Source organism: Nuphar pumila, chromosome 15 (assembly GCF_984573655.1).
Source record: "Nuphar pumila chromosome 15, dmNupPumi1.hap1.1, whole genome shotgun sequence".
NCBI lineage: Eukaryota > Viridiplantae > Streptophyta > Magnoliopsida > Nymphaeales > Nymphaeaceae > Nuphar > Nuphar pumila.
This window is the reverse complement of record NC_143263.1, coordinates 21,414,344-21,431,342: the sequence shown is the minus strand read 5'-3', so window position 1 is coordinate 21,431,342 and position 16,999 is coordinate 21,414,344. Positions and strand designations below refer to the sequence as shown.

At 40.3% G+C, this 16,999-nt stretch overlaps 1 protein-coding gene across 3 annotated transcripts in view; it reads right to left on the bottom strand.

The window, feature by feature from the left end:
* The window catches only part of CYL1 (alpha-N-acetylglucosaminidase family / NAGLU family), a 256,762-nt gene that overhangs the window by 196,407 nt on the left and 43,356 nt on the right, over positions 1-16,999 (bottom strand). For all 3 annotated transcript variants that reach the window (XM_089988290.1, XM_089988292.1, XM_089988291.1), the window contains exon 6: positions 16,667-16,761. In XM_089988290.1, coding sequence (XP_089844416.1) covers positions 16,667-16,761 — 95 coding nt within the window. The remainder of the gene's footprint in view (positions 1-16,666; positions 16,762-16,999) is intronic.

The window sequence follows — 16,999 nt, the reverse complement described above, 5'->3', positions numbered from 1 at the left end:
GCAACCAGGCTGGGAATGAGCAGAGAAGTTCCCCTGGTCTCTACTAAAAATAACAGGTTTTGCATCTGCGTGACTAGCCAAACCAATGGAGCTGAAGGCAACTCGCTGAACTTGATCTGCGAATTACTTTGCTGCCGCTATCCAGTGAATGCCATGACTCCTTGTTTTCTTTCTGTTTTCCATTACATTCCTATGATTAATATGTTACGTTGCATATGTGTCTCTGCCCCTGTTCACAGCATAACACCATGTGTCTCAACTATTTCTTTGGCCCATTTGTTAATCTGCAACATTATCAACAGCAGTAGTCCACTTACTTCTTTTACCTGTACCTATCCATACACAGCCCCTACTGCTGTGAACCACCTACGCCCACAACTTGTCATCCATTTGCATAATTGGTATCATCTATATATGTAATCTCTGTATAGCACCTTGACATTATGTGCACATTCACTACATGTTGCATTAGCCACATCCCATATCTTGCGTTTGTCTACATTAGGCTGCACCTACATTCACTACACTTTCACCACCCGCTACCCCTGGCGCCTCCTGCAGCGTCACATATTCAAGGCACATTAGATATCTCCCATATCCATATTTCAGCACTTTCACTCCATTTTCCACACATTTACAGCAGTGTCTAACATTGTTGTAGCTTTCCCTAAAACTTTCAGCAACTGCCACGACACTCCCCATGTTTAAATATCTAGCACAGCCATGAGCCTCCACACCTTTGCACATTTGCAACATCCACACGCCATTCATTGCCCTCATTTTACTGTCCAGCCTATCCACTGCACACTAGTTCCATTCACATTGAGTATCTCATGGTGTGCACACCCACTGTATGCTTACTCTACGGTTTTTAATACACAGTCTTTGTATAACAGCACATGTACCCACACTACAAGTGATGTTTTAGGTTTTACTGCAAATTGCACTTTTGACCTCCACAGCTGTAAGTGCATACTGTCGTGATTTCACTTGGTCACCCGCTGTAATGAAGAATGTTGCTGCAACTGTCTGCATCTTCACTTCCACCATCTTACAAGCACATACCTCTCAATCCGGCCCCTACATCATCACTGACACCATCATACCCTAGCTCCACTACCTACAACCCTTTGGTTCATCTCCTTTTTTATGCCATATATATATATATACCTACATACCTATACATACATATGTATGAGTGTATATATATGTATCATTTCCCATCTTTCCATAATGAATGAATACTTTTGACATTTATATGATATGTGCAATTTCCTTTTATTTTCTTCTACTAACCAAATGTTTTTGCAGGAAACATGTAAAAGATATCATTATTTGGGATTGTACATTTGATTTTATCCATTGTAATAGTTAGGTTGGAATAAGAATTTACATTTCTTGCTTTAGGTAGAATGAATAAGCATTGTAAAATCATGACTTGCTTGTTTTCATGCATTTTTCTTTTATTTTTCAAATTCCCACAATGGTGAAACACGAATGGCACATGCACCATTTCGTAAGAGGTAAGTTAATTCTAAGTTGACGATTTACATCAACGGCCATAGTCGGGGTGTGAACAAAACTTAGAATTCTCATCTTTTACGAAATAACACTGGATCCACACTGGATCCATTTTTTCAAAATTCATCATATTTTCTTTAAATATTTTCTTCTTTTATCAGAATTTAACTTAAAATTAACTCAAAATATATATCAATGGCCATAGTCAAGGTATATTGAGGGTTAATTTCATTTTAAATTCTATAAAAGCACAAAAATGTGTTTTATTCTTCTTTTGAATTTAAATATAGATTATCATATAATACATTCAATGACCATAGTCAAGGATGTATTATATTTTCAATCTTATTTTAATTCATTTAAAGAATGAAATAGCTTTTCAAACTCCAATTTCAAAATTATTCAAATTTATTCATCATATAAGATAGAATTGCATCATATTTTCAAAACTTCAAGTGATTCTTCTTCTTAAATCAAATCTTATCCAAATCCAATTCTATCTCATTTCCAAGATCCAACATTCAATTTCAAAGTCCAATTTGACTTTGAAACTCCAAAATCATCTTACATTCAAACTTCAAATTTCCAACTCAATTCAAAATTCAATTTCAAAGTTCAATTTAACTTTGAAGTTATCCTCTGATTTAAAAATCAAGTTCACCTCCTTTATCTTCAATCAAGGTTTGGATTTGAGTCTCAAAACTTAAAACTTTGGGTTTCTAAAAAACCCAGATCCATCTTTAAAGGTCCTATTTGGACTTTTTCATAACCCAAATCCAAAGTTAAATCCTAGTCTCAAACTTGGATCCAGATTTCCAAGTATCAACTCAATTTCATTTTGGATCTCCAACTACAGATCCAAATTCCATTCTAGGATCCAGAATCCAACTTCACTTTGGATCTCAGACTTCAGATCCAATTCTATTTTAGGATCCAGAATCCAACTTCACTTTGGATCTCAGACTTAAGATCCAAATCCATTCTAGGATCCAGGACCCAATTCTTCATTGGATCTCAAATTCAGATCTAAATCCATCTTAGGATCCAAGACCCAATTCTTCATTGGATCTCAAATTCAGATCTAAATCCATCTTAGGATCCAGAACCCAATTCGACATTGGATTTAAGATCCAAGTCCAGTTTAGGATCCAGAATCCAATTCTATTTTTTATCTCAAACTTCAGATCCAATTCCGTCTTAGGATCCAGGGTCCAACTCTATCTTGGATCTCAGATTTCAGATCTAAAAACCTTCTTGGATTCCACATCTTGAATCCAATTCCCTTCAAAATTCCAAAAATCCAAAATTCCAATTCTTAAAGCCAATTCCATTTCATTCAAACCAAGTCCCTATTTCGAATCCTAAAAATCAATTCAAAACTCTATCCAGAACTTGGATTCGGATTCCATCTTGAAAATCCAACTTTTACAAACCTCATTTCTCAATTTCTCTAGATTTCCCATATTCAAAAGTGGAATTCAATTCCATTTCAGATATTCGTCCAAGTTCAAAATTCTAAATTCAAAGTCCATTTATGACTTTGAAAAATTTCCTTCATTCTCTTTTATCTCAAAACTTCAAAATCAATTTCCAAATTCCAGATTTATTTTCCCAAGCTCTTGACTATTCTAAAAACTTAGAACTTCAATCTTAAGTTCTAAGTTATAAATCATTTCTTCACTTTATCAGATTCACTTGGAAATTCTTCAAAACATTTTCAAAAAGAGCATACATCTTTGCATTTGCACAAGCATGATTCATTGTGCATTTAGACTTAGGATAAAAACTTAGATAAAATCTTTGCAAAGCAAAAGGCATAAAATTCGACCCTTGGTTCGATTACCCCTGGTAAAGGCGCCAGGAACGGTCGAACCTCGTACCGACGAGCGGATCCCGTCTCCCGATTTTCCCGCAAATATTTCAAAAATGGAGGCGAGTTATTTCAAAATATTTTCAAAATTAAGGTCAAGTGAGAGCCGCAAAAGATTTTCTCTTCCATTCTCTTCTTTCTTTTCTCTCCTCTCTTTCTTTTCCGTTCTTTTATCTTTTCTCCCTTCAAAAAGGAGGAAAATAAGAGGTTGGAAAGGAAAAGAGAGGGAAAAGAGAGAATATTACGAGAGGAAAATTTTGCGATGACCACAGGTTTGGCGACCGTGATGGGACACGTCTTCGTCTGGTCGAATTATGCCTTTTTCTTTTGCTTTGATATTATCTAAGTCTTTATTCTACATATGTCAGCTTCATTTCCATGCAAAACCTTAGGGGCCTAGATTTTGTCCTAAGCTGACATCATTGCATATAGGATTTAAGTATGGTTTGGTAGGACCATATTAAGGAGATTATTCATGTTCACATTAGACTTAGGTCTTAAATACAACTCTCCTCAATTCTAGGGATTGAATGCAAAACAATGTATGCAAGTGTATGCTTCTCTTTATTTTAAATCTATCTTTTTAGGACTTGTATTAGAGCCATCTGATTTTTGCATGTTGAACATGTTTTCAAAAACATCTCTTACCTATATTGTCCCGGTCTTCACGTTGCTGGGCTGTCTCACTGAACCATAGTATGGGAGAGAGCCTCACAACTGGACCACTTATTTGGGTTCGCGCCCCCCTACCACGTACCTAAGGGCCATAGTCCGAGGTATATCGGTAGGTGCTCAAGGATGTTGGGAAGCCATTACCTTAGAACCGGAGAAATATTTCTATGCCACGTACTTCGAGCTTCGGCTTGGGTATATCGGCGTATCTTGATCGGAATCAGATAATTTGAACCCTAGAGTTAGGATTAAGGTCCTACAAGCCATTTCAAATATTGCATTTAGAGTCAGCCTTTAGGGAGTGCTGTATGCGCATCCTTGTTTGTGCAGCTCTGGTTGTGTGATATTTCTCTTATTCTCTCATATATATGTATCAGACCCTTTTCAAAAACCCTGAGTGTATTATTCAAAACTTACCCTTATTTCCAAAAAACCTAGGTGTGTATTTTTATCTACCGACGTTTCTTTTTTTTCTCTTTTAGATCAAATTTTCTTCAAAACCCTGGAAAAGTCTTTTAAAAATCTCCTCAATCTTTCAAAATTTCCAGGTCTATCCGTAAGTCCTGCATTTTATCTGACTCTCTTCCTCTTTTCGCCTCAGTATCACTCCGATGGCATCCGAATCTCCCGATACTATCTTTCCTTGGGATCATGTCTTCTATCAAATAAGGGATGGAACCCCAGATCTGCGGGTCATCCAGTCTCGTCCTTTCTTCCCTCGGTGGTATTATTCTTGGTTCGCCACCTTCTCATGTATGTTCCCAGACCACTTGGATGACTGTGGGTTGGAAATGGCATCAGCAGTAGGCAAGCGAACCATCAATGGAGCTTTGATTCAGGCCATGGCAGAACGGTGGAATCCACGTACCTGCACATTCTGGTTTCCATGGAGAGAGATGACCCTACTGATGGACGAGTTCAATGACATTATGGGACTGCCCGAACCAGCTGGTCAGCCAGATGATCCTGTCGAGCAGCAATTTTTGATCAACATCAAAGGGGTAGATGTTCGAGAAGCCTTGGCCAGAGCAACGGGGAGCAGATCCTGGCCTCTCACCGAGATTAGTGGGAATCAGTTCATCGACCTGTTCGAGCTATATCAAAAGTACGGAGCCTACAAAGAGGTTGACACTTTGTCCCGAGCAGCGAAGGACAGAATTCAGCACGCCATGATCCTGTGCACAGTGGGGTTAGCCTTCTTCCAAGATGGTCAGAATTTTATAGACATCAGAGTTGCTCAGCTCTTTCGGAGATGGGGAAGCAAGCAAACCCGTCAGCTCTCAGTCTCCATGGCTGCATTAGCCTTCCTTTACAGAGGCTTGGCTCGATTTGCTCTTGGGGAGACCATTCTGGTAGAAGGATGCACTTACGCCTTGCAGTCGTGGTTCCTGCGACACGTTCCTTCGAAGGCCAATTCTTTCAGGTTCAACAGTAAGCAGCCGAAGACAGTCATCCAATGCCGAGCTCTGATCGAGAAGCTGCATCAGGAGGAGATCACCTGGGATTTCTTTGATAGAAGAGAGACTATTCCTCGATACACTTATGCCCGGGACAAGCGCTACAAGTTGATGGGCCATTTCTTTTGTATTGATTATCAGCCAGAACGATGTCTGAGGCAGTTTTCACAACGGCAGGTCCGTGCCAACACCCGTTTCCCGACAGGCAACGTGTCAGAATTCAACCTGCAGTCGGATCAGTGGTCTGGAGCATATCATGTCGCTAAATATACCTGGAACTCCTTTATTTCTCTTTCTATTTTTCCTGGGCCAAATGTATCATCTGAATATCAAGAGTGGTGGCAAACTGTCTGCCCACTCTCTCTTTGTCTTTGAAAGTTAAAGATATCAATAAAAATTTACTTTTTTGGCCAAAAATGTTGCTTTCTGTATTTTGTTTGTAGCGCAAATAAAAGTCACAAAAGCTTGAGTGACGCCCTAAATCCCGGGTAAAAGGGATATTCCTTCCGCATTTCTTCAATGTATCTTATCATGGTTGACGACCTCGCCTAGGTAACAAGGCGCATTTTCTCTGTTATCATCAAATGGTAACACAATTATCACAAATCGTGTGATGACCCAATCTCGGGTAATGGGATAATCTCTTGAAATTGTCTACCAAATCCCTTCATTTCTTGCTTTCTCTCAAAGGAATTATGATTTTCAAAAAAAGTTTCTCCATACTCTAACCATTCCCATATTCTGCAGGAAAGCTTTGGCATCTGAAAAATGGTTCAGACAAGGGCTGACAAGAGGGCTGCTCAACAACACAGTGACAACGAGTCAGAGGAGATGAATTCTCCTAGATTGTCCAAGAAGCATGACTCCGGAGATGAAAGCGATGTTGATCCGGCCATGTACCGGGTTTTTCAGAAAATGATGACTAAAATGATGGCCGAGCAGGCTAAGGCGGCTCCAAAGAAGGCGGCTTCTAAAACCAAGGCTAAGAAGAAGCCCATGAAAAAGCCAGTCAAGATCAGCAAGCAAAAGGTACAGCGTGACAGTACGTACTTCGGAAGGCTCCGAATCAGCAGAAGAGAACTCCGAAGAAGAACAATTGATCTACATCCCGAAGCATCTACGGCAGCCCAAGAAACCGGTAGAAGAGCCAGTGTCAGTGAACAAGCCCAAGTATGGGGCCCTCGCAAAGGACTCAATCCAGGCACTGACCAAAATTGTCAAAGACCTGCAAGTCCGGGATAAAGGGAAAAGGTCATACACCAGGCAGGATTTCTACCTTGGTTTGGAAGGAGACATCAATTTGGAGAATCTCCCCCGAAAATTCATTAAATTCGATGGATCCGGAGATCCCAAGGCCCATCTCGCCATGTTCTTTGCGGAATGCGCCCGGTTCAGCGAAGACAACCGTGCCCTATTTCTCTGTTTTCCCCGCAGTCTGGAGGGGATAGCTGCCAAATGGTACGCTGAACATGTCAATCCCATCGAATTGAGGGATTTTGACAAAGTCATCAACATGTTTGTTGAGCGCTTCCTATTTAACACGGAAGCTCTGCCCACCCTAAACCACCTGTGCAACTTGAAGCAGGAGCCCAATGAAAAGGCTAGGGATTTCATTCACAAGTGGAGAAGCCTGTGCAACAAAATGAGGAACCCTATCTCTGAGGAACATGCCCTCCAAGTCATCCTCAATAATTTCTCCCAGCCCCTAAAAAACCTCCTCTTCCCATACCCCTCCAAATCCTTTATCGAACTGACGGAGCGAGCAGAATGGCTCGAGATGGGGGTAGAGAACGGGATGTATGAAGGTGTCGCCTTAGCCAAGAATATCCCAGACCCAAAGAAGAAGGCACACTTCACCTACTCCGCCGAGGTTCCAGGGGATGATCAGGGCAGTAGCAGCAAGCAGAGCAGCGGCAGTGGCACAAAGCCCGAACAGAACAGGGGAAGAAAGGGCAATTTCTTCAAGAACAATGACAAGCCTCTCCCGACCGGTCCTCAACAAAAGGGGGACCTTCAAGAAAAACCCAAACATATAAACTGGAGTAGGGATCGGAAGTTCACTCCCCTCGACCAGCCTTTGGAGAAAATTTTGGAATATTTGTTGTTTCACGGGATGGTAAAACTTCCCAAGGTGGCAGATCCACCAATGCTCATGGGAAGATTTAAAGAACAATACTGCAAATTCCACAGAGCAATGGGCCATGACACCGAATAGTGCTTCGTTCTGAAGCATTTGATCCAGGATTGCATCGACAAAAGCATCCTCATCGATGATGAAGAAGAGGGCAAAATGGACATTCTGTCCGCCCCATTCCCAAAACATTCAGTGTCAACCGTTTCAGAAGGTTCTTTTCTTCCGCAGAGTCACATACATCCTTGTTCTGAAGAAGAGATGAGTCTGCAGCAACAGGTAATGGTTCTACGCCAGGACCGGTCTACATCTCGGAGAGGGGATATCCTCTCATTTTTTAACATCAGAAACACATCAGTGGAAAATGGGAAAACCCAAGTTTTTCCAAAAAGATTTCTGAAAAAGGAAGATGGTACAGAGGAAGCAGAAACCTCAGAAGCAGCAAAAGAGCGGGCCAAAAGCTTTCAGAAGCCAATTACAGCGCTCTCCAACATCTCCATTTTCGAGTTGACTCATGATTCTCCCCAGCATAAGGAAAAACTAAATGATTTGTTAAGAAAGATCAAGGTAAAGCCGGGCACCACGCCCGAGGATATGGCGCAAATAGTAAATCAAGAAATGACTAATGCGCCTATCACTTTCTCTGATGAGGACCTGCCAAAGCCTCATTCATTTCACAATAATGCACTGTACATTGTGGTAAGGACCAGGGGCATGACTGTCCCGCATGTACTTGTTGATGGGGGCAGCAGTCTGAACATTTGCCCAGAAATGACAGCAAAGGCCCTAGGATTAAAAGAAGAAAAATATGTGCCTGATCCTATTACTATCTATGGCTTCGATAATCATGGACAAACTACCAAAGGCAAATTCTTTTTGGAAATCTTCATCAATTACTCCGTGCACACGGTATTGTTCCATGTTGTCAATGTGCCACCAACTTACAATTTGTTATTGGGGCGAACATGGATCCACAACGCCAATGCAGTTCCATCAACTCTCCACCAATGCATCAAGTGGTCCAAGGGTGGAATGATCACTACCATTTTGGGCGAAGATCCTGAAGAAAGGCTGCCACAGCCTATGATTCCCCGTCCAACATTTACAGCTGATATTCCAAGCATCAGAGAAGCGGATGAAATTAATCTCAGTGATAGCCTGGAGATGCTAAAATTAAAAGATGTCATGGAAGAAGAAAACATTGCAGCCACGGTCCAATGGCAGGGACCTTGTTTCTTCAAGTTAGGAGGACGCATTGATTACGCCTCCTTCAAAGATCATCCCTTATTTCCTAAATTTTCTAAAGCAAGAAAGGGATTTGATCTGCTGATAAAACACGGATACCAGCCATTCCGAGGCATGGGGAAAGATGAAGACGGCATGATAGAGCCCATCATTCCAGTTCGGCACGCGGACAGTTCAGGGTTGGGGTTCACCGGCCAGGATTCCAGCAAAAAGACAGTTTTTGTCAAAGGAAACAAGTGAAGATGATGCCTTAGTTTTCCTATTTTCTTTTTTTATCTTTTGTTAAATCTTGTAGGGACAACGTGATCCCATCTTTTGTCAATGTCTTGTAAATACTTCATTTCCAATCAATGAAAGATCAATTTTCTCTTCACATTTCGAGCATCTATCATTTCCTTCTTATGCTTTGTCTGTGTCATTATTCTTTGCTTTATACAAAAAATTTGATTTGGCTCGTATTTTTCTCTCAAAACAACCTCTTTTTGGCATTTTCAGGACCTTTTAACTCCTGAATCAATGACAAGATTCGTTATCAATCCCAAATATCTGAAATTGGCAAGGCTTCCTGAGATGAAAGACAGAGCAGAGATCAGTCAGGCAAGAGAGCAGACTGAAGAGCCAGTTGAATTTGATTCCACTATTCAGGATTTACCAGAATTTGCTCACATTCAGAAGCAGGATGAACCATCACCCTTGGTTCAAGATCCAACGGAGGATATCAACATTGGGTCAGAAGATGATCCGAAAATTCTCAAAATCGGGTCGAGTCTAAGCGAAATTGAAAAAGCTAGACTCATTCAATTCCTCAAAAAGCATCAAGAAGTATTTGCCTGGACTTACGAAGACATGCCAGGATTGGATATCAAGCTGGTTGAGCATCGACTCAAATTAAAACCAGAAGCCAGACCAATCAAACAAAAACTGAGGAAATTAGACCCTCGAATTGAACAAGTCAAAGAAGGACTTGAAGATTTGTTAAAGGCAGGCTTCATCCGGGCCATTGATTATCCAGATTGGTTGGCAAATATCGTAGCAGTCCCTAAAAAGAACGGAAAAGTTCGGATTTGCATTGATTTCAGGGACCTCAAAAAAGCCACCCCGAAAGATGATTATCCGCTTCCCAATATTGACTTGTTGATCGATAGCACAGCAGGTCATGCCATGTTTTCCTTCATGGACGGATATTCAGGTTATAATCAGATTAAGTTGGCCGTTCGTGATCAGTCAAAGACTTAGTTTACTACCCCATGGGGAACCTTCTGCTATACGGTGATGCCATTTGGGCTCAAAAATGCCGGAGCAACCTATCAAAGGGCGATGGCCGTTATTTTCCACGATCAAATGCACAAGAATATGGATGCATATGTGGATGACATTTTGGTTAAGTCTAAAGAAGAAGAGGATCATCTCGATGCTCTTAGTCAAGTTTTTGAAAGACTTATTCTTTACAAATTGAGACTTAACCCTCAGAAATGTGTTTTTGGAGTAGAGTCCGGCAAACTGCTCGGCTTCATCATCAGCAAGAAAGGGATCAAAGTAGATTCAACCAAAGCAAAAGCCATTATTGACATGTCGCCTCCAACTAATCTCAGGGAATTGCGAAGCCTTCAAGGGCGTATTCAGTCTATTCGCAGATTCATCTCTAATCTGGCCATGAGATGCGAGCCTTTCAACCATTTGTTAAGAAAAGGAGTTAAGTTTGAATGGGGATCAGAATGCCAGCTATCGTTTGAGCGCATCAAGCAGTATCTCCTTAATCCACCAGTGTTGAAGCCGCCGAAGTTGGGAAAACCTCTCCTACTATACATTTCTGTCAATCAGAATGCCTGTGGTGGATTCCTCGCTCAGTATAAAGAAGGCAGCCTGATAGAGCACGCCATCTACTACGTGAGCAAAACCTTCATTGATTATGAAAAGAAGTATTCTCAAATGGAGAAAACTTGTCTAGCTCTGGTTTGGATGTGCCAGAAATTAAGACATTACCTATTGGCTTCTGAAATCAAATTTCTATCAAAGCTTAATCCTCTCAGATACATTTTGGAACAACCCTTTCTCACTGGGCGGATTGCAAAGTGGCAAGTCCTTCTAATGCAATATGACTTAGAGTATGTTTCTCAAAAGTCGATTAAAGGCCAAGCGATCGCAGATCAGTTGGCAGATTTCCCTTTGACGGAAGAAATCAAAACAGAGGATGATTTTCCTGATGAGCACATCTGTAATATCCAACAGCCCCCAGTTTGGAACATGTTCTTCGATGGCTCTAAAAATATGTCTGGCATAGGGATTGGAGTCTTGTTGATCACTCCAGAAAAAGAAATGATCCCTTATTCTCTCAAGCTTAGTTTTCAATGCACTCATAATATGGCCGAGTATGAAGCTTTAATACAAGGCCTCAAAATCTTGCAAAGTTTCAATGTTAAGAGAGTGCATGCCTTTGGCGACTCACTACTTGTTGTCAGTCAAGTTAACACTGAATGGCAAGTGAAAGATCCCAAATTGATCCCATATCAGAAGATCGTCTTAGCTCTTGTGGACAGCTTCGAAGAATTTCAGCTCAATCACATCAGAAGAGAGCATAATCAGATAGCCGATGGCTTAGCCAGTTTGGGCTCCATTTTATCGTTCAAAGGTGGTGAGTCATGCCGCTCTTTCGAAGTTGGCAGACTCGAACAACCCGCTTTCGATTCAATTATGCAAGTAAACCAGGTCAATCAGAAGGAGAAGCCTTGGTATCAAAGTATCAAGAATTTCATTGAGTCTGGTGAATTTCCACCAGAAATGCCTAAAAGGGAGCAACGTGAAACAAGTGAGATAACGAGTCAAGATGAGATATCATGCAACAATTGAGGGAAATGCATACAAGACAGTTTATAGCATTTGGGAAATTTATTCAGGAAACAATCATAAATACTAAACATGCAGAAACAGTAAAGCAGCAGCATGTACTATAACTTCACCATGCAACAAGAAATAAACATTCAACACTTACCATCATATAATGATTAAGGAAACCATTAAAGTATGCATGCTCTAATGCAAAACAGGAAAATGCATGTCTTTTGTGCAATGCATGAATCATTTTATTATCTTCCATTTAAGTCTTTTGTTTTCTTATGCATGCCCTATTAAATGCATACAACTTTAAGATTCTCTTTTTAATTACCGTTGTCCGCGGATACACCAAATGGGTACAAACCCCGAGGTTAAGTTAGGTTCTCAGGGTAGCTTAGCACAAAATTTATATTTTATTACTGGGTTCCCACTTAGCCCTCGACCGAATCACCTTCGGAACATTAGACTTCCACATCTAATGTCGGGGACACAAGGGACACCCCACGCCCACAAGTGTCACTTCCTTGGTACCAAAAACAACAGCTGTGTCAAATACACCACTCCCGGGTAAAGTGGCGGACTCTCCCTAAAACCGTGGCCAGGAGAAGGAACCTCAATATCGGGTTCAGGGGACCAAAATTAAGCACACAGAGTTTTGTATCCTCACAGTCTCCCCAAGACTGGATTTCTAAGATCCCCATTCTCCAGATGGGTGATCCCAAAAGGTATATTACACTGTGTTTTACTTTTTATTAAAAATTAATTTCTTAAGTTTTGCAACATCATATGCAAAAAGAAAGATAAAAGCTCGCACCTACCTCGCGAGAGCCATCACAGGACTCCGGCCTGTGGAAACATATAGAACAGTGCAATAAAGCTGAAATATTTATAAAGCATGATCTTTGAAATGCATTGAGATGAGTAAGGGAAAACATTTCCACAGCTCGGGTTTACCAAACCCTCGATGATTTATTATGATCACCGGAACATTAATGCAGGAATCACAATCATATGTAATGTAACAACACACCTCAAGTACATCAATGTGTAAACATGTTCCAACAGTCATGTAAACCACCTCAACTCCTAACATAAAGAGAAATAAGACTGCAGGTACATAATTCATGCTCAAGATTTATCATGCATCAAAAGATTAGAATTCTTAACTTTATCAATCACGTAACCGGGCCCTGTTTTCATATGCTAACAACCTATGTTACTAACATGGCATGGTTCCCAACATAAGAGAAGTTTTGAAATTAGCAGCTCAGCCCAGCCGACCCTATCGGCTGGGTGTGACAGCATATACACAGGCCCAAAACAGGGGCTGTGTATGCTGTCCGGAAACGTAACAAAAAGGGAAGCCATATGCTAATATCCCTGTTTACATATATACATATATATACATATGTATATATATATATATATGTATATATATATATACAGACAGACCTATATATATATGTTTGTGAAAAGACTGGACCCAGCCCAGCCGATCCCATCGGCTGGGTCTGGCAGCATATTCACAGGTCCAGTATGGACCTGTGTATGCTGTCAAAACGACAGCATATCCCATTTCGAAAACCACCATTGAATTACTTTATATATATCTTTTTTTTTTAAAGAAACACACCCCGCCCCAGCCGACCCTGTCGGCTGGGCCCAATAGCACGTACACAGGTCCAGTTTGGACCCGTGTATGCTGTCAAAAACAGCAGCACTACAGATTTCAAGGAACTGATTTTTATTACTCATACCTTCTTTTTTTTTTTTATAACAACTAGGCACAATCCCTTTTTGTCTCAGGTTTTCCTAAATGTCCAGCTGGTTAAGCTTTAACAGTTTCTAAGCAACGATCACAAATTCAATACATTATTTAATTTCTAAGATATATCAGAATTAAACAATGGATGAATTATCATCTCATTCTAACCATTTGAGTTCAAATAAAAGATGCCTATCATCATAATGAATCTGATGCAAAACTTCATTAAACAATATCAACACATTCTAACCATTCAAGTTAAAATAAAAAAAAATGCCTATCAGCTTGATAAATCTGATGCCAACTTCATTAAACCATATCAACTCATTCTAACCATTCAGGTTCAAATAAAAGATGCCTATCAACATAATAATTCTGATGCAAAACCTCATTAAACAATAACAACTCATTCTAACCATTCAAGTTAAAATAAAAATGCCTATCAGCTTGATAAATCTGATGCCAACTTCATTAAACCATATCAACTCATTCTAACCATTCAGGTTCAAATAAAAGATGCCTATCAACATAGTAATTCTGATGCAAAACCTCATTAAACAATAACAACTCATTCTAACCATTCAAGTTAAAATAAAAAATGCCTATCAACTTGATAAATCTGATGCCAACTTCATTAAACCATATCAACTCATTCTAACCATTCAGGTTCAAATAAAAGATGCCTATCAACATAATAATTCTGATGCAAAACCTCATTAAACAATAACAACTCATTCTAACCATTCAAGTTAAAATAAAAATGCCTATCAGCTTGATAAATCTGATGCCAACTTCATTAAACCATATCAACTCATTCTAACCATTCAGGTTCAAATAAAAGATGCCTATCAACATAATAATTCTGATGCAAAACTTCATTAAACAATATCAACTCATTCTAACCATTCAAGTTCAAATAAAGGATTTCGAACAAAAGACTCAGCTAAAACTGGGTCTAGCACCCAGCCAGACCCACCCAGCCGACCCTGTTGGCTGGGTCTGGTACACAGCCCAGCCGACTGCATACCTGGGCCCAAATCATGAAGGTAAAAGCTTATAGTTTTTTTCTTTTTTTCAAAACAACAAGAGCACAGAAGGTGCAAGGGAGTAACAGTGGAAACTGTTCTCCATGAGATTCCATCGATTGTTGCATGGAGATCCAATCTCCACCGATGCCCCATTAGAATCAAAAAGAGGTACCCGTACCTCGTTTCGTAAATCTGGATGATCGGAGGCAGCTTAACTTGAGAGAGATCGGCTGAGGTCGATCCCACCCCCACTATCGAGCTCCGGTTGAAGGGAAACAACGAGGAGGAGGAAGGACTGTCGCTTGCCAAGGGTGGTGCGCACGTCTGCCGCAGTTGGGGAGTTGCCAGTGGTGTGGCTCCAGCAACGTGCACTAAAACGAGGAGAGTGAGAGAGATTTGGGGCAAAAATAGAGAGGTAAAGGGGAAGGGGATACCAACCTGCATCTTAAAGGAGGAAGCCTTCCGAATTTGGAGGAGGTCGTTCCCCTTTCGCCGGAGGCTGCGGCCCACCTTTCCCCCTTTTTCCCCTCACACGATAGAGGTTAGGGTTTTCTCTCAGCACCCTAACCCTCCCCCTTCTTACTTTCCCCTTTTAAGAAAAATCGGGCAACCCTTATCGGGTTACCCCCCCCCCCCTTTTTCTTTTACTCGATACACAGGGGCGACCCGGGTCCGGACCCGGGACCCGGTAACCGACCCCGAGTTGGGTCTACGCCTGTTTCTCAACGAAAATGGGTCCACAAGTTGGATCCAAATGGATCCAACTGTTGATCCGCGAGTTCACCATACATATCTCGCTTTATTACAAATGTAATATTTTTTTTTTAAATGCCCTAAGCTATGCATCAATACCCATTTATGGGTCCGAGATCCGAAATATGGATCTTAGGTCCAAATTGCATGTTTCCCGAAAAATTTAAATGGCAAAACTTACGGTTTTTACATCAAGACTTCTTCCTGCTCTTAGCTCGCGTCCTGGACGCTTGGGTTTGTATCGGATTTCCCTTAGGATATCCGAATCTTGTGAGTTTTGGTTCTTTTAGCTAACGTGCCCAAAGTTGTCAGTTTGCCTTATGATTTATCAAAGAAAAATCTTCTGCTGATTTCATAAACAAACTCTAAAGGAAAGAGATATATCTAGTCTCTTGCCTGTTTTTCTGAAAAGGTTCGCAAATTTGAATTTTGGGGCGTTACATGTACTTTTGTCATGTCGTCCAGGCATTGTGTCTTGTCATTTATTTCATATGCAGGATTATTTTTGTCAACACGAAAAAGAAGACTCTAATGCAAATACATACACAATAGAATGAGAAGGATTTGACACGTGTTTTTGGTCTCAGCTCTTCCTTCTTCTTAGATCCAGGTTTTCACTTATTTTTCTCTTATTTCTTTGTTGTTTTCTCCCTAAATACCTTAAAAACTTAAAACCTAACCATCTAAGATAAACTTGTCTCACGTCAAAACTATTAAGCTTTTATGCAATACTTGGAAATAAGGGGAAAAAAAAGAATAACTGACCATCATAAAACATGCAGAGAGCAACTGAATGGGCGAATTCCAAAGAAAAGAAAATTGTGCAACCATGGCAATAACTCACACAGTGAATAGAAGCTACTTAAAAGGTGAGAAGTTCACTTATTCTATGACTGCCACCACTCTTGCTCTTAAAGCTTACCAGAGCAATAGGATGGTCATGATCAGTTTTGCACCTGACATTCTTAGATTCAAGAAATTTGGATGTTTGTGATCTATTATATAGAGCATGCAGTCACAGATATTGCACCACCATAACATAGGCAAGGCAATTCCTCAGTAGGATTGGAAAAGGATTAGCTTTTGCAAGAGAACCACAGCAAAATTCCAAAAATAAGTAGAATAATACCAAGTTATAACAGGTGCCTCTCCCATGAAAACTGAACCTTCCAAGAGGGAAAAAGGGGAAAAAAAGACATTCTGATAGCCACAAAAATGAATATATATATATTATTTGAAAACAATAATCTAGTATTTGCATTAACATACCTACTATTTTTTAACGTTCATTAAATACAGTGTTGAGCTTAATCGAAACATAAGTTATAAGCTAATCTGCACAAGATGTGAGGATCTACATTAGCATCTACCTCAAAAGTGCATAAAACATACCTGGTGTCATGCCAAGTTCCAGCATACGAGCCAGTATAAGCTTTTGTAGATTTAATTGATCATCCAGCCATGATTGAGTCAAGGGTCCACCCCACCTAAGAAATTAGTGACCAGCACACCGACGTTTTTCAGATACAGATTAGAAACAGATCACAAATGTGCAAATTTTATTTAGAAAAGAAACAATGGCAGAAATTATTAAGAATGAAAGAGGAGCCAAGAAGACGATCAGAAGAGGCATTCAAAATGAAAACTTCATTATTTCACTAGAATGAAAGATGCAACATATAGGGGGTTGACCCCTCTTGGTTACACAAGAAGCCAAAAATAGTT